We start from the raw sequence: 18794 nt of genomic DNA on the forward strand, positions 1-18794 counted from the left end.
ACTCCTGACCTCAGGTGACCGCCCTTCTCAGCCTCCCAGAGTGCTGGGAGTACAGGCGTGAGCCTCTGTGCCCGGCCATAATTCCCATTTTATGGATAAGAAACTGAGACCCTTAAAAGTTAAGTGACTTGCGGTAGTCTACACAACCACATGGTAGATCTGGCATGTGAACCCTGGCAACCTGACTCCAGATATCACCGTTTTAACTGCTATACTTCAGTTGTATATGTCATTTACAAAAATGTGATGACTTTGATATTCACAGACTGCCTCATTTTTACTCTTCGTAGCTCAGGTGCATTATTATATAGTTTCTGGAAGGCATGACTGCAGCAAGCTGTTATTGGAAAAAATTGGCCCAAGGACCAGAAACTCCTCATGCCTTCTCTAAAATATATTTAACCAGGAAAGGGCATCTCAACATGTTAGGTCTCTGAGATGCACTTAGAGATACCCAGTACATTATGGTGTACGAGATGCAGTGAAAACCCAAGTTCAAAAGTCTGTAACACAATCTCAGAAGCCAATCTTTTTTGACACTCTTGAGGAAGAACCACAGGGCCGCCCTTTGCATTTCCTGTTCATATCCACGTTTCCTTGCAAAGTATGGTCTTGAGGCCTCTCTGAGCTCTCACTAGGTCTCAGTGGACTAGCATCATTAGTAACATCATTACTCACATGTAGAAGAGGATATCTGGCTTCTATTCCTGGCCTGACCATATTCTACCTATGTGACCTTGTGTAAGTCACTTAGTTTCTCTGTGTTCCTTATTAGTCAGACATATTGCTTTTACAAATGTAAAGGTTTAAGACCTCCCTTGTCTTTTCATAGGATTTGTAAATGACAAAAGACCTGTAAGAAATCTAAAACTCTAAAAGGAAATATACCAGAATTTTATAATCACTGGGATTATGAGATATATATATTCTCTTCTTTATCCTTTTCCTATATTTTCCAAGTTTTCCACAGTAAGTTTGTCTTTTCTAATGAAGAAAAAAAAAGTTTGAAAAAGGAATGATACCAATCTATGATGATCCATCAGCATTGCATCCCAGCCTGTGTAAACATGAAGTGAAAGGGACAGGGAGAAGCCAGGGCCAGAAAGTGCATTTAAACCAGATGGTTCAGTCACAGCGCTGGCCTTAAGTGTCTTACCGAGCATCTGAGCTTAGTTAGCAGTGCTTTTTTCTTAGCACTTGCCATATCCAGTATAAGAGATTACCACTGTAACTCTTATGATTTCATTAGCATAAAGGTGGTAGCCATATAGTTGATGATCTAGCTTTATAAATTAGCAGATTCTTCTCTTTACAAAAGGATTCATCATGTTGTCTCTTTAAATTTTTAGCAAACTTTTTACAAAATGGGTGTATTTAAGTATGATTCTGAATTTTGATTTTACATCTCACATACAGATAATCTTTAGAAACATACTGTTGCTTAGATCATGGAAAAAATATTTTTAGTTAATTAAATTTCTAAAAAGCAACCACTACTACTTGTTAAGATATTTTATGTCTTTTTGTTGAAGTTTGGCTCTGTCAATTTTTGGATTCTTAATTTGGAAACTGTGACTATGTTCAATATCATATAAATTAAAATGGTGAGAGATTGAGAAAAAATGAAATAGGACTTTCTTATTCTTTTTTTTTTTTTTGAGATGCAGTTTCACTCTTGTCCCCCAGGCTGGAGTGCAATGGCACGATCTCAGCTCACTGCAACCTCCACCTCCTGGGTTCAAGCAATTCTACTGCCTCAGCCTCCCGAGTAGCTGGGATTACAGGCACGCACCACAACACCCAGGTAATTTTTGTATTTTTAGTAGATACGGGGTTTCACCATGTTGGCCAGGCTGATCTCAAACTCCTGACCTCAAGTGATCTGCCCGCCTCGGCCTCCCAAAGTGCTAGGATTACAGGTGTGACCCACCACACCCGGCTCTTACTCTTTTTTGAGACGGAGTCTGGCTGTGTTGCCCAGGCTGCAGTGCACTGGTGCGATCTCAGCTCACTGCAACCTCCGCCTCCTGGGTTCAAGCAATTCTGCTGCCTCAGCCTCCTGAGTAGCTGGGATTACAGGTGCGCACCACCATGCCTGGCTAATTTTTTGTATTTTTAATAGAGACGGAGTTTAACCACATTGGTCAGGTTGGTCTCGAACTCCTGACCTTGTGATCCTCCCACCTCAGCCTCCCAAAGTGCTCGGATTATAGGCGTGAGCCACCGTGCCCAGCCTCATTATTCTTAATTCACTGCAAAATAAATGAATTTATTGTAAGTGCCCCACAGTGTAGTGAAAAATACATGGACTTTGGAGTCAGATGTACTGGATGTGGAATTTGGCTCTGCCACACAGCAGATGTTTGACTATGAATAAATCAACCTGAGTTTGTTCCTCAACTGGAGATGTTGAACAAACTCAGAGGAACAAACTCAAGAGGTTGTTAGGTGGAGATAATCTTTGTATTCGCCTAACATTAGGCTATGGTGAGGATTCTATCAAATAATTTTTTTTTTTAGACAGACACTCGCTCTGTCACCAGGATGGAGTGCAGTGGTGCGATCTCGGCTCACTGCAACCTCCGCCTCCTGGGTTCAAGCTATTCCCGTGCCTCAGCCTCCCAAGTAGCTGGGACTACAGGTGTGCATCACCATGCCCAGCTAGTTTTTTGTATTTTTAGTAGAAATGGGGTTTCACCATGTTAGCCAGGACGGTCTCGATCTCCTGACCTCGTGATCCACCCGCCTCGGCCTCCGAAAGTGCTGGGATTACAGGTGTGAGCCACCGTGCCTGGCCCAGTTATTCTTTTTTTAATTTGTAGAGATGAGGTCTTGCTATGTTGCCCAGGCTGGTCTCAAACTCCTGGGCCCAAGCGATCCCTACCTCCGCCTCCCAAAGTTCTGGGATTACAGGCATAAGCCACCAGGCCTGGCCTCAAATAATGTTGTTGTTGTTGTTGTTGTTTTTGAGACAGAGTCTTGCTTTGTTTCCTAGGCTGCAGTGCAGTGGTGTGATATCAGTTCACTACAACCTCTACCTCCCGGGTTCAAGCAATTCTCGTGCCTCAGCCTCCTGAGTAGCTGGGACTACAAGTGTGCATCACCACACCTGGCTAATTTTTGTATTTTTGGTAGAGATGGGGTTTCACCGTGTTGGCCAGGCTGGTCTTAAAGGCCTGCACTAAAGTGATCCACCTGCCTTAGCCTCCCAAACTGCTGGGATTACAGGTGTAAGCCACCATGCCCAGCCAATAAAATATTGTTGACTATAGTCACCCTGTTGTATTGTCAAATAGTAGGTCTTATTCATTATTTCTTTTTTTTGTGTATCTATTAACCACCCCCACATCCCCACTACCCTTCCCAGCCCCTGTGGTAACCATCCTTCTAGTGTCTGTGTCCATGGGTTCAGTTGCTTTGATTTTTAGATCACACACATAAGTGAGAACATGTGATGTTTGTCTTTCTATGCCTGGCTTATTTCACTTAACATAATGATCTCCAGTTCCATCCATGCTGTTGCAAATGACAGGATCTCATTCTTTTTCATGGCTGAACGGTACTCCATTGTGTACGAGTACCATATTTTCTTTATCCATTCATCTCTTGATGAACACTTAGGTTGCTTCCAAATCTTGGCTATTGTGAACAGGGCTGCAACAAACATGAGAGTGCAGATCTTGTTTATGTTTTATTTCCTGGGACATATCCTTAACTTACAACTTCAAAAAAAAAAAACTACTAAATCTTACAACGTTTTATTTTATTTAATTGATTTTTCCCCCTGAACTTGATAGTAGGTGATTATTTTTTAAGAGATGGGATTTTGGTCCCCTAGGCTGGAGTGCAGCTTACTGCCTCAGCCTCCTGTCTGGGACTACAGGTGTGCACCACTACGCCCAGCTAATTTTTGTAGAGTTGGGGGGTCTCACTATTTGCCCAGGCTGGTCTTGAACTCCTGGGCTCAAGTGATCCTCCTGCCTCAGCCTCCCAAAGTGTTGGGATTACAAGCATGAGCCACCATGCCCAGCCTAAATCTTACTACCTTTTAAATACAATTTTTACTTTATCATATTTTAAATTTCCAAGTGCTTTGTCTATTCCCTCTTTTGGTTTGGTGTTTTCATGCTGGTGGCTTTGGCTTTCTATTCACCTTTAAGTATGAGGCACTAAAAAAATAACAGTCACAAAGTTTGTGTGTCAGAGGTGTGCTTGCTGATCATTAAGCTTCACTATAGGTTGAAAGTTAATTGGCTTTGCCGGGGAAGTCCCCAAAAGGTAAACATGTGAAGGGCTTGGGAGTGAGGGTTTCTCCAGAGAATTCTGGCTGAGGACTGATGTTGGGGAACGCTGGTGTGTTGCTTTTACTTAATCCTTGTTTAAGTTCTCTCACTTCACTCTGCCCCACACTGTGCCTGGTGCTTAGTCCTCTTTGGTCTCTGGTTCCCATTTTCTGGAGACTATACCTTCTGCCTCCTGCACAGGGTGGGGATGAATGGGGACTGTTTCACCAAGGGCTTTACTGCTCTGATCACTGACTGTGTGTATCTTTGCCTTATCCCAACGGTACCTGGTGCTTCCAGAGTCTGAGCCCCTCTTAGGGATCCTAATGGGCTGATAGACTGACTCCCCCCTTTCCTACTTACTTACTTAGTTTATAACTTCATTGCTGGCAATTACCTTCCCTTCATTATCTTTCCACATTCTAAAATTTCATTGAAATATATCACACCAGTAATCCCAGCATTTTGGGAGGCCAAGGTGGGAGGACTGCTTGAGCCCAGGACTTTGAGATCAGCCTGGGCAGCATAGCAAGACCCCATCTCTGTTTTTTTATTAGAAAAAATACATTGTCCACTGCTACCCCCTTTTCTTTTACTGGCTTTAAAAGTGAATACAGTTTTAAATCTTTATATTTAAATTTTTATTTATTTATTTTTTTGAGACAGGGTCTTGATCTGTAATCACGGTTCACTGCAGCCTCGACCTCCTGGGCTCAAGTGATCTTGATAAGTTCTAAGAACTTCTGAGAAGCTGGGATTACAGGTGTGAGCCACCATGCCCAGCCCAAATAATGTTTTTAAAGTTCTTTGTGGCTGGATGAGGTGGCTCATGCCCATAATCCTACCACTTTGAGGGACCGAGGAGAGAGGACTGCTTGAACTCAGGAGTTCAAGACCAGCCTGGGCAACATAGTAAGACCATGTCTCTACAAAAAATTTTAAAAATTAGCCAGGTGTGGCGGTGCACACCTATAATCCCAGCTACTCAGGAAGCTGAGCCGGGAGTACCTCTCAAACCCAGGAAGTCGTGGCTGCAGCGAGCTATGATCATACCACTGCACTCCAGCCTGGGTAACAGAGTAAGCCCCTATTTCAAAAAAATTTTGTTTTGCCTTTTTTATTCTCAGTAACTAACACTCATACCCCTGTCCAAACTAAGGGCAGCATGTTCTTAAATGTCTGTGTTTTCAGTGGCTGCAGGCCAATCCTGACGCTTCACCTCCCCTGCCCCATTCCATGATGGCCGGAAGGACTCCTGTTAGTCTTTACTCCCAGTCTAGGGTGAGTGAGGATTAGTCTCAAGGGAAATCGTGGGCTCATGGTAATTACAGTAACTCATCACTTCCATATTTCTACATCGGGCCTGCCCTCCTTTATGACTGCATCCTGGTAGAACAGGTGGATATGATTAGTCATTCTTTAATGCACATTTATGTCCTTTGCCTCGGTTACTAAGATAGATGGGTATTAGGAGACCTTGCTTTGGAGCCAAGTTATGCCCTGGGGATTTTAGTTAGGCTAAATCCATCAAAGATACTAAAAAGAGTATATGAGATCAAGAAGTAAATTACCTCTTGAGCTATGGAATGTTCTTCCACAGGATTAGTATTTCACATTGTTTTCATTGTCATTGGGTACTAACTAGGTATAATTTAGTGTTTGAGCAGTTTTCCACCTGGACAGAAAAAACTGCAGTGCACTGACACAATTATATGTCTGCTATCTACTGCTCTTAGCCAACTCTTAGTAGCCAGAGGCTTTTGTTTACTCCTTGGGGAAGTCATCCTGTGGATTTTATTTTCAGGTGATCTTAAAGGGCAGCAAGGAGCGCAGCACTGGGGCCACTGGAGTTAATGCAGACTCCTCCCGCTCCCATGCCATCATCCAAATTCAGATCAAAGATTCAGCCAAGAGGACATTTGGCAGGTGAGCTGGAAATATCAGGGAGTTACATTGTCTGCCTTTCCTTTAATGTGACTTTGAAGTATGTTTTCTCAACAACAGGATACCCTGCCACCATGGAGTTCTTCATTGCAGGAATACAGAGTAGAGTTATTAGCCCTGAAATAAATCATTGTACTAAAGTGTCAACAGTTGATTAACCATGAAGTAATGACCTATTGTTGGTCAACCCTAAGTTATTAAAAGGGACATTGATTGCTTCTAACATGAAACACAGTTTCAGCAGAGAAACAGTAGGGAATGCATCTCAGAGAGCTTACACGCCAAAAAAGGTAGGGGGAGAAGATTAATCCATTCTTCTTGAAAGAAGCCATAAGACAATTGGATACATTCATTGCCTCTCTGGTGCTCTCTTAGCAAATAATCTGCCACACTGATGGATGAGCCTATTTCACCTCTGAGTAATGAATGTTTTTCTTTTCTTTTTCTTTTTTTTTTTTTTTTTTGCTGGATTGCTGTCCACAAAAGTTTCTATGTAATTACCTAAGTGGTTACTTAAGTGATTAGCATTGTGGTCATTTAGCCTTTTGGGAAGAATGTTTTATTAATTTTAGTCATACTTTCTCATAAATTATTAAAACCAATAGACATGTTTGAGTGGACAGTACCAGCATCAACTGACAGATCAGAATCTTGTGATACTCTTGGAAAGCTGACACTCATGTTTGTTTGTTTGTAAGATAGGGCTTCACTCTGTCACCCAGGCTGGAGTGCAGTGGCATGATCATAGTTTACTACAGCCTGGAACTCCTGGGCTCAAGCATTCCTCCTGCCTCAGCCTCCTGAGTAGCTGGGACTACAGGTATGGACCACCACACCTAGCTATTTTTTTTTTTTTAAGAGACAGGGTGGATGTGAGGGAGATCTGGCTGCAACATCTGTCACCCCACTGATCTCCAGGGTTGAGACGGGGTCTCTCTATTTTGCCCAGGCTGGTCTCGAACTCCTAGGCTCAAGAGTCTGGCAACAGAGCGAGACTCCGTCTCAAAAAAAAAAAAAAATGTAAAAATTAAGTTGTAGGCTGATGGTGGCTGACACCTGTAATCTCAGCACTTTGGGAGGGCAAGGTGAGAGAATCTCTTGAGCCTAGGAGTTAGATCAATGGGGTGACAGATGTCGCAGCCAGATCGCCCTCACATCCACCCCGTCTCTTAAAAAAAAACATAGCTAGGTATGGTGGTCCACACTTGTAGTCCCAGCTACTCAGCCTACCAGCTAATTTTTACAATTTTTTTTCTTTTTTTCTTTTTTTTTTTTGAGACGGAGTCTCGCTCTATCGCCCAGGCTGGAGTGCAGTAGCGCAATCTCGGCTCACTTGCAAGCTCCGCCTCCCGGGTTCACGCCATTCTCCTGCCTCAGCCTCCCGAGTAGCTGGGACTACAGGCACCCGCCACCACACCTGGCTAATTTTTTGTATTTTTAGTAGAGACGGGGTTTCACCATTTTAGCCGGGATGGTCTCGATCTCCTGACCTCATGATCCGCCCGCCTCAGCCTCCCAAAGTGCTGGGATTACAGGCATGAGCCACCATGCCCAGCCAATTTTTTTTTTTTTCTTGAGATGGAGTCTCGCTGTCGCCAGGCTGGAGTGTAGTGGTGTGATCTTGGCTCACTGCAACCTCCGCCTCCCGGGTTCAAGTGATTCTCCTGCCTCAACTTCCCAAGTAGCTGGGACTACAGGCATGCACCACCATACCCAGCTAATTTTTGTATTTTTAGTACAGATGGGGTTTCACCGTGTTGGCCAGGGTGGTCTCGATCTCTTCACCTCCTGATCTGCCCGCCTCGGCTTCCCAAAGTGTTGGGATTACAGGCATGAGCCACCACGCCCAGCCAGTTTTTAGAATTTTTTAAGAGATGGGGTCTTGCTGTGTTGCTTAGGCTGGTCTAGAACTCCTGGCCTCAAGCAGTACTCCACCTCAGCCTCCCAAGTAGCTGGGTTTATAGGTGTGAGCCACCACACCCAGCTCAGTAATGTATTTTCTTTCCAGAGGATGGGCCAATGTTAATTTCTTCCAGTGGTCACAGAATGCTGGCTGATACAAAAATAAAGCTTCTGGCCAGGCGCGGTGGCTCATGCCTGTAATCCCAGCACTTTGGGAGGCCAAGGCGGGTGGATCACGAGGTCAGGAGATCGAGACCATCCTGGCTAACACGGTGAAATCCTGACTCTACTAAAAATACCAAAAATTAGCCGGGCGTGGTGGCGGGCGCCTGTAGTCCCAGCTACTCGGGAGGCTGAGGCAGGAGAATGGCGTGAACCCAGGAGGCGGAGGTTGCAGTGAGCCGAAATCGCGCCATTGCACTCCAGCCTGGGCGACAGAGTGAGACTCCGTCTCAAAAAAAATAAAAAAATAAAATAAAATAAAGCTTCACAGAAGTCACTCCTGCTGTGTCTTTTCTCTAGGATCTCTTTTATTGACTTGGCTGGCAGTGAAAGAGCAGCAGATGCAAGGGACTCAGATAGACAGACAAAGATGGAAGGTGCAGAAATAAATCAGAGTCTACTGGCTGTAAGTTGTTCAAAATCTTTAATCTAAAAATCCTTCTTGAAAGACTGCCCATTACATACAAGCAGAGTGGATGAATGTGGGGTGGAATCAGCAAAGCAACTGCCCTGTTCTTATATAGTAATAGAATGCCAGGTTTGGAGATAGAGGGCTGACCAGACAGACTCTCACAATTCTAGGCAACTATTTTCTTCTCTCCTTGCCTTCTTTTCCCCTGGTCAATCCATGCCAATTAGGAACAGAAGTATTTCTGCAGTTGCTGAATGGTTAACTCCGCTAAGCTTTCTCTCTTTCCCCAAGCTTTAAAATTATATTAATTTTTCAAACATAGAAAAGTAGAACAAATAGTATAATGATCTCCCATATACCTGTCAGATTCAACAGTTACCAACATATGAAAAATCTAAGCAACCCCTTCCCTCCCCCTGGTTGGATTATTTTAAAGAAAATCCAGCTGGGAGCGGTGGCTCACGCCTATAATCCCAGCACTTTGGGAGGCCAAGGCAGGTGGATAACTTGAGGTCAGGAGTTCGAGACGAGACTGGCCAACATGGTGAAACTCTGTCTCTATTAAAAATACAAAAGTTAGCTGGGCGTGGTGCCAAGCGCCTGTAATTCCAGCTACTCAGGAGGCTGAGGCAGGAGAATCGCTTGAACCCAGGAGGCGGAGGTTGCAGTGAGCCGAGATCGTGCCATTGCACCCCAGCCTGGGTGACAGAGTGAGACTCAGTCTCAAAAAGAAAAAAAAGAAAGAAAATCCTAGTCATCATGTCATTTATTCCATAAATATTGTATATATCTCGGCTGGGCGCGGTGGCTCACGCCTGTAATCCCAACACTTTTGGAGGCCAAGGCAGGTGGATCACTTGAGGTAGATCAGCCTGGCCAACATGGTGAAACCTTGTCTCTACTAAAAATAACCAAAAATTAGTTGGGCATGGTGGCAGGTTGTTACAACCCCAGCTACTCGGGAGGCTGTGGCAGGAAAATCTCTTGAACCCAGGAGGTGGAGGTTGCAGTGAGCCAAGATCATGCCACTGCACTCCAGCCTGGGCGACAACAGAGCAAGACTCCATCTCCAAAAAAAATTTTTTTAAATGTATCTCAAAGAGATACTCTTACTTTTTAATGTAGCCATAATGCCATTATCATACCTAAAGAAGTAATTCTTTATTATCCAGTAAGTATTATAATTCCTCTAATTGTCCCATAAGTGTGTTTTTATAGTTAACTTGTTCAAATCAAGGTGCCAATAAAATCCTATGTGAGTTCTTATTCCCTCTTTCATTTTTTCTATATCAGTGTATTGGTTGAAGAAAACTGGGTCACTTGTCGTGTAAGATTTGCCACATTCTGTACTTGGCCACCTGCATCCTTGTGTTGATGTTTAACATGTTACTCATCATCCTTTATGTTTCCTGTCAGGTGGCTAAGCTCTATAGCCGTGTTGTTCACTATGGTAGCCACCAGCCACATGTGGCAATTGAGCACTTGAAATGTGGCTGGTCTGAATTAAGTTATGCTCTAAGTGTAAAATACACACTGGATTTTGATTACCAAAAAAGCTTGTAGAATATCTCATTTATTTTTTTCATATTGACTACATGCTGAAATAATATTTTGGATATATTGAGTTAAATAAAATATATAGTTAACATTAATTTTATCTGTTTCTTTTTCTTTTTTAAAAAAATATATGACTATTAGAAATTTAGAATTACATATGTGTTTTGCATTTGTGGCTCATGTATTATTTCTATTGGGACAGTCCTGAATTAGAGATGTGATCAGATTTAGGTTCTATATTTTTTGGCAAAAACAATTCATAGGTAGTTCTTAGATTTTCTATAGCAATACATTAGGAGATAGAGAATGTCTGGTTGTCTCTCTTTGTGATTTTAAGATTGAAAAGAGATTCAAGTTCTATATTTTTTGGCAAAAACAATTCATAGGTAGTTCTTAGATTTTCTATAGCAATACATTAGGAGATAGAGAATGTCTGGTTGTCTCTCTTTGTGATTTTAAGATTGAAAAGAGATTCAAGTGTTGTCAGCCTAATTTCTCTATTATAAAGTTTCCTTTCAGCCTTTATTTTTTATTTTATTTTATTTATTTTTACTTTTTTTTCCCCTTAGTCTCTGTTAAGGACATGCCATTCAGCCGTTTTTAACCTAAGAATTTTATCAGCCATTGAAGAATCTCATCTATATCTATTATTTTATTAAGAGTTCCAGAATGGTGATATTCTAATTCTAATATTCCTTCTGTATGTATTAGCTGAAAAGAATAATTTTCCCTCAACTATCTGATTTTCCTGACATACAGTTTGTAGTGGAAGCAAGATGATTCTTTAATTTATACACCACTTTTCAGAATGAGTTGGAGTTCATGTTACCTAAACATAATATGAGTTTGTTTTATTGTTGTTGTTTACCTTTTTTCTATTATTATAAACTGAAATCATTATATCTTTTTTTGCTGCTTAAATTCAACATATTTAGCCGATAGGAGCTGTTTCAAGAATGTTCCTGTGTCTTTTTGGCACAACCCTACTCGTTCTTGATAGCTTCCTGGCTTTCTGATATGACGAGAGCCTATGTTCTAGGCTCATTTTATACATTTCCCTCTCCAGACCTCGAATCAGCCATTTCTTCAATGAGTCTTGGTTTCTTTTTCTTTCTTTTTTTTTTTTTTTTTTCCGAGATGGAGTCTCACACTGTTGCCCAGGCAGGAGTACAGTGGCACAATCTTGGCTGACTGCAACCTCTGCCTGCTAGGTTCAAGCGATTCTCCTGCCTCAGCCTCCTGAGTAGCTGGGATTACAGGCACCTGCCACCACAACCAGCTAATTTTTTGTATTTTTAGTAGAGACCCGGTTTCACCATGTTGGCCACGCTGGTCTTGAACTCCTGACCTCATGATTCGCCTGCTTCGGACTTCCAAATTGCTGGGATTACAGGCATGAGCCACCGTGCCCGGTTGAGCCTTGGTTTTTTTGAGAAGGAAATGGTGTTTAGAGACTTCAGTCTGTGTATTAGGGGTGCTTATCACTACTGCGTTAGCCCTTGCTTCTGGGCCTTTTCTGTGGACAGAGCTAATAAATAAGGTGTTATTTTTTGTTTTGAAAAGGAAAAATATATGTGGGATTTATAGTAATAAATTAGTTTAAGATTGCAGGCCAGGCCCAGTGGCTCACACATATAATTCCAGCACTTTGGGAGGTTAAGGTGGACAGATCACTCGAGCCCAGGAGTTTGAGACCAGCTTGAGCAACATAATGAGACCCTGTCTCTGCAAAAAACTTAAAAATTAGCTGGGCGTGGTGGCACACTCCTGTAGTCACAGCTACTTGGGAGGCTGAGGTGGGAGGATTGCTTGAACCCAGGAGGTTGAGGCTGCAGTGAGCCATGATTGTACCACTGCACTCCAGCCTAGGCAACAAAGCAAGACCCTGTCTCAAAAAATAAACTGTCTCGTCTGAAGAAAGCTAATGAATAATAATATTAAAAAAATAAATAAAATTACACAGTTTTTATTTAATTTATTTAAATGTGTATTTGTCTCTTTTTTCTGTTATGCTAGAAATCTTAGTTCCTAACAACATTTATTTGCTCTACTTTAATATATATGTATTTCAAAATAATGCTAATATTATTTATAATATGATTAATTCAGTTCAAGATTTTTATCGCAGTTTTCTTTTTAATTGGGTTGTATCCTACTAAGGATGTACAGTCATAATATTGTGCTGTCAAATCACCTGAAATAATTCTTCTCTGTGTGTTTAAGCCTGCCAATTTCATAGTGTTAGGTTCATTTGTTTGGTTTTGGTTTTACGAATTGCTTATTTATTTTGATTTAACCTTATTTTGTAATTATTTTAAAACATTTAGGCCAGGAGCTGTGGCTCACACCTGTAATCCCAGCATTTTGGGAGGCCAAGGAAGGAGGATCACTTGAGCCCAGGAGTTCAGGACCAGCCTGGGCATCACAGGGAGACCCCTGTCTTTACAAAACATTTACAAATTAGCTGGGTGTGGTGGTGCGCACCTGTAACCCAAGCTACTTGGGAGGCTGAGGTGAGAGGATCACTTGAGTCCAGGTATTCAAGGCAGCAGTGAGCTGTGATTGTGCTACTGCACTCCAGCCTGAGATACAAAGTTAGACCCCATCTCTTAAACAAACAAACAGCAAAAAGCAAAAAAAATTATGTGGTTTTAAAGTAAAAATTGTAAAATAAGCCACATTCAAAGAAGTATAGTTTCCATCCCTGTACTCTCAGCCTCGTTACCTTCCTCCCCTTGTAAAATCATTTTTCTGTCTATATATATGTTTGCACTCACCCCTTTTCTTAGAAAAAATGCTAACATACTCTCAACACTGTTTTGCACTTCGCTTTTGTCACTTAACGGCATCCTCAAGATCACTCCATGACTGTACATAGAGCTCTTCCTCATTCCTTTTTCCAGCTGTATATGCTGCCTTGTGCTGCTCCACATTATTTACTTATTTTTTATCAGAACTGAAGTCTCCAGGTAGGTACATTCTTTCCAGACTTCATGAGGGATAAGTTGGGAGGGTGAGAGAGGGAGCCAAACTTTTTTTATTTAAAAAAAGAAAAAAAGCTTGTAGGGATTGGTGGCCACGCTTGAATTTGAGTCTGTGAGGAGCAGGGTTTGATTACTTGTTCATTCTCAGTGGAGAATCTTCTCAGTGCTAAAGTTGGGGAATACTGGATAGATTTTTAATAAAAGAGGAAATTTCCTCACACCTGTTTATACCCTGCAGCTTCTTGGATAGAGGTAGGGCAGTTGCGGGCATCTGTGGCTGCTGCTAAGAACAGCCATAGCACACTCTGGAGGCAAACTACCTATTCTTGGTGGCAATTCCAAGGGATTGCTTCCACCTTCTTCCCTCTTTTTTTTTTTTTTTCTTTTGAGACGGAGTCTCGCTCTGTCACCCAGGCTGGAGTACAGTGGCATGATCTCAGCTCACTGCAACCTTTACTTCCCGGGTTCAAGCTTTTCTCCTTTCTCAGCCTCCTGAGTAACTGGGATTACAGGCATGTGCCACCATGCCCGGCTAATTTTTTTTTTTGTATTTTTAGTAGAGACGGGGTTTTACCATGTTGGCCAAGCTGGTCTCGATCTCCTGAGCTCAAATAATCTGCCCGCCTCAGCCTCCCAAAGTGCTGGGATTACAGGCATGAGCCACTGCACCCAGCTCCTTTTCTTTTCTTTTACTATCTTTTAGCCTAGATGCATCACTCAGAAATAGAAGGTCTCTCCTCCCTCATCTTGCCCCCCACGACCCCCACCACTGTTTCTGATGGGAGTGTTTGCCCTGGAGGTCCACATATCCAGATCTCTGCTGTCCTGATCATGTCCAATGAGCGCTTCTCACTGAGGGAGTACAGCCATGAGCAAGGAACATTCCTTTGCCTTTGTGCCGCAGACCCTGCTGTTTTTAAATGAAGGGTCATTTTTAATTGTGTGTGGTCAAAGTGCTGGCTGTAATCCCAGCACTCCGGGAGGCTGAGGCAGGAGGATCATTTGAGGCCACGAGTTTGAGACCAGCCTGGGCAACAATATACAGAGACCCCCATCTCTCCAAAAAAAAAAAAAAAAATTAAGAAAAAAATAAATAAAACGAGGGGGTAGGCCTAGGTGATTTCTCAGTTTCCTTCTAGCTCTGGCTCTAGAATTTCTCCTACCCCATTCAGATATCTGAATCTATGCTTGAATGTACGCCAACAGGTGTGCATGTGTGAGCAGGGAGTGGGGAAGTGGATATAGATATTTTGTCTATTTAAGTGCATCAACAGTTGGGAAGAATGTGAGGAGAGAAAGGGAGCCAGCAAGCCAGAACTACCACCACATGAGCTTGAACTCTGGAACTTGAGGGTAGGTCCCAGCGTCTGTCTGTTCCCCGCCGTCAACTCAGGGCCAGTCCTAAGATCCCAGCCTTTAAGCTGGGAGGCCTTCAGCTAGGCAGCACAGGATGGTGTTTCCCAGTCTAGCTTGGTTTCTCTTGTTGAATGGAAACTACAGGCCATTTTGACTTCCTTTTGGAGGATTGTCTGAGTGTGGTTTATTGAAGAAAAACAAGCTTCCTGTGGAGGCGGCATCAGGTCTGTTACTCTCCCTTTGCACTTGATACTTGATGTGCTTGTTCTCCCACTTTGCAGCTGAAGGAATGTATCCGAGCACTGGATCAGGAACACACCCATACTCCCTTCAGGCAAAGCAAACTAACTCAGGTAAAGTTAAATGTGAGCCTTGAGTTTGTTCTGATTCGTTCATTTCTTCCTTATTTCATGTATTTGTTCATTCAGTCGAGCATCCACTGTCAGTAAGACATGATGCTGGGCACAGTGGGGAAAAGAGAAGGAGAGGAGTGAAATTCCTTCCAGGAACTCTGTCTACAAGTTGAGTATCATTAATCTAAAAATCTGAAATCTGAAATGCTTCAAAAATCAAAACTTTTTGTTGTTGTTTTTGAGACAGGGTCTTACTCTGTCACCCAGGCTGGAGTGCAGTGGTGTGATCTTGGCTTACTGTGGCCTCTGCCTCCCAGGCTCAAGCAATCCTCCCACCGCAGCCTCCCAGGTAGCTGGGACTACAGGCATATGCCATCATGCCTGGCCATATATATATATATAATTTTTTTTTTTTTTTTTTTGGTAGAGACAGGGTTTCACCATGTTGCCTAGGCTGGCCTCGAACTCCTGAGCTCAAACGATCCGCCTGCCTCAGCCTTCCAAAGTACTGGGATTACAGGCATAAGCCACCATGCCTGGCCAAAATTAAAAACTTTTTGAGTGCCATGATGCTCAAAGGATTTCAGATTTTTGGGTTAGGGATGTGCAACCAGAAGGATAATGCAGATATTCCAAAATCTGAAAAAAAATCTGAAATCCAAAACAACTTTTCTTCTCAAGCGTTTCGGAGAAGGGATACTCAGCCTGTCGTAGGACTTTAGGAAGGGGCAGACTCAGGCAGGGATATCTTCAGGATGGGGCGGCAGGGGTTCCTTGGGGAGAGCAGCGCTGTTCTGGTCACCACCTTTCTGTTTATTTCCAGTGTATGGTAACTCTGGGCAGGGCACAGTGGCTCATGCCTGTAATCCCAGCACTTTGGGAAGCTGAGGCAATTGGATCGCTTGAGCCCAGGAGTTCCAGACCAGCCCAAACAACCTTTCTACAAAAAATTTAAAAATTAACTGGGTGTGGTGGCTCGTGCCTGTGGTCCCATGGTCCCAGCTACTTGGGAGGCTGAGGCGGGAGGATTACTCGAGCCCTGGAGGTTGAGGCTGCAGTGAATTGTGATCACGCCACTGCACTCCAGCCTGGGCGACAAAAAGAGACCTCATCTTAAAAAAGAAAAGAAAATGTTGAATTAGTGAAGTCTCTAAGCCTTTGCATTGAATAGGGTGGCGTAGCTACCTGATACTTTCTTGGCTCTAAGACTTAGACCAGTGTTTCGGCACAAAAAAATAATGGCTTCAGGCAGTTAAAATGAATGAGCTAGATTTTCTACATGTACTGATAGGAAAGATGACCAAGATCTATTGTGATGTGAAAAAAGCAAGCTGTAGAACAAGGTAATAATGTGATTGCCTATGTGATTTCTACTATTACGCAGCCACACAGGGAAAAACGTTTAAAAAGATGCAGAAGAAACAGCATTGGATCTATTTGGAAGTAACAATGGGAGTAAAGGTGAAACTGCAACTTTTCATGTTAAAAGATCATGTACTGTATGACCACTTTCTGTTTTTATCATTTTTAAAATTTGCGACATGGACAAAAACACTACACAAAAAAATGACATAAATGTTAACTATGATTATTCTTAGTGGAACAAATAGGGTTTTTGTTTTGTTTTGTTTTTCTGTCATGAAAGTGTGCCTCTTTATTAACAGAAAACTCCAGTAGATGTTAAATCAGCATTCATAATGGCTGCGGAAGAGTGGCATGGGAGGGTGTACCTAGGTATAAACAGCTGTGAAGACAGTTGTGGGTGTCCTGGGTTCTTTTTCGCCTTGTGTCCTGTGCACAGTGGAGGACAGACAAGGTAGAGAGATGTCTAGGAGAAGATTTTTTTGTATGCTGCAGGATGAAGCCAGCCCCGCACATGGGCAGAGTTTTATTCTGTGCAGCTAGAGTAGCGGCTCCATAGTACTTGGGCAGAACCTGTAAAAACATAGTTCCTTACCCATCACAGTTGGTGATCTGTAGGTTAAGTCTTCTCAAACATGATTTTAACCAGGGACCCAGGAACCTACTTATAGGTGGTTAGTCCTGATTCTGGCATTGGCTCTGTTGTTTTTTACTTATTTATTTATTTATTTTTGAGAGGGAGTCTCACTCTGTCGCCCAGGCCGGAGTGCAGTGGTGTGATCTTGGCTCACTGCAACCTCCACCTCCTGGGTTCAAGCGATTCTCCTGCCGCAAGCCCCTGGAGTATCTGGGACTACAGGTGTGTGCCACCATGCCTCACTAACTTTTGTATTTTTAGTAGAGACAGGGTTTCGCCATGTTAGGGAGGCTGGTTTTGAACTCCTGACCTCAGGTGATCTGCCCGCCTTGGCCTCCCAAAGTGCTAGGATTACAGGCATGAGCCACTGTCCCCAGCCAGCTCTTATTTTTTAAGACAAGTTCCCCATTTCCAGAAAATGTGTTTCTTTTTAATTAAAACATAAGAATTCCAATTGTACATACAAGTATAAAGAAGAAAGTAAAAGATAAAGTCCCAGACCTCAGTGATAACCACACACTGCTACGTTAGTGAACTTCCTTCTAGTCATTTCTCCGCCCGCATAGCCTCATGTGGATCTGCTTACAGAGTTATGGAGTCATACATCTTTTTCCCTCGAAGATATAAGCTTTAGATATCTTTCTGTGTTCCTAAGTACAGGTATAATCATTTTTAATGGTTTTATTATATTCAGTGTATAATTATTTAGTTTGTTCCCTGTTTATAGATACCTAGATTTTTACTAAATATTACTATTATAAATAATGTAATGAATATCATATATACTTTTTTTTGGTCAATTGAGCAATTATCTCCTTAGGATAAAGTCCTAGAAGTGTGATTGCCAAACCAAAACATACTTTTTCCTGTTTTTGAGACAGGTTCTTGCTATGTTGCCCAGGCTAGTCTTGAACTCCTGGGCTCAAGCGATCCTCCTGCCTCAGCCTTTTGAGTAGCTGGGACTACAGACAGGTGAGTGCCACTGTACCTGGCTTCTTTTTACATTTTGATACATATTGCCAAACTGCCCTCTGGAAAGCTTGTCCAGTTCATGGTACATGCCAGCGTAGAAGAGTACTCATTTCCCTGGACCCTCACCAAGGAATGGCATCGTTAGTCTCTTAATCTAATGAGTTAAAAACATTGGTTTTTTTAATGGTTTGTTTGCATTTTTTGGATTAGTGATGTGGTGAGTACCTTTTTCTGTGTTTATTGGCCATTTGTATTTTTTCTTTTGTTAATGTTAATTACCTTTTTGTGGACAGAAGGGAACTATGGCCCAGCATCCTGCACCTAGTAAGTAGTCAGTATGCACTTTGTTAATTGACTTCACTCATTGACCTGCCTTCTGTTTTGGACAGGTCCTGAAGGACTCTTTCATCGGCAATGCCAAAACCTGCATGATCGCCAACATCTCACCAAGCCACGTGGCCACTGAACACACTCTCAACACCTTGCGCTATGCTGACCGGTAAGTCAGCTCCCAGATGGCAGGTTGTGTGTAAGTGTGCATGTGCATGTCTGTGCAGCACGCGTGTGTGTGAGCATGTGTGCACGCGTGTGTGTGTGCAAGTGCATGCACATGTCTCTCCCACTCACACACCCATAGGGATCTGACCTTGAGCGCCACAGCCTTGTTCTTGGCAATTAGTCATTTGAAGACTGTGACCTGGTAGGCCCTGTCACTTTGCAAGCATGACAAGAGGAAAATGACACATTCCCTTGTTCAGGAGTTAATTCTGTCAGTGGCTTTTAAATGGCTAGTGGGAAGTGAAATATTAA

At 42.7% G+C, this 18794-nt stretch overlaps 1 protein-coding gene across 2 annotated transcripts in view; it reads left to right on the forward strand.

The window, feature by feature from the left end:
• LOC101150995 (sperm microtubule inner protein 6) overlaps positions 1 to 18794 on the forward strand; it is a 144385-nt gene that overhangs the window by 118694 nt on the left and 6897 nt on the right. For both annotated transcript variants that reach the window (XM_063696954.1, XM_004047942.5), the window contains 4 exons: positions 6088 to 6209; positions 8652 to 8757; positions 14942 to 15013; positions 18374 to 18483. In XM_063696954.1, the coding sequence (XP_063553024.1) occupies positions 6088 to 6209; positions 8652 to 8757; positions 14942 to 15013; positions 18374 to 18483 (410 nt within the window). The remainder of the gene's footprint in view (positions 1 to 6087; positions 6210 to 8651; positions 8758 to 14941; positions 15014 to 18373; positions 18484 to 18794) is intronic.

This window comes from Gorilla gorilla, chromosome 13, assembly GCF_029281585.2.
Source record: "Gorilla gorilla gorilla isolate KB3781 chromosome 13, NHGRI_mGorGor1-v2.1_pri, whole genome shotgun sequence".
Lineage (NCBI taxonomy): Eukaryota > Metazoa > Chordata > Mammalia > Primates > Hominidae > Gorilla > Gorilla gorilla.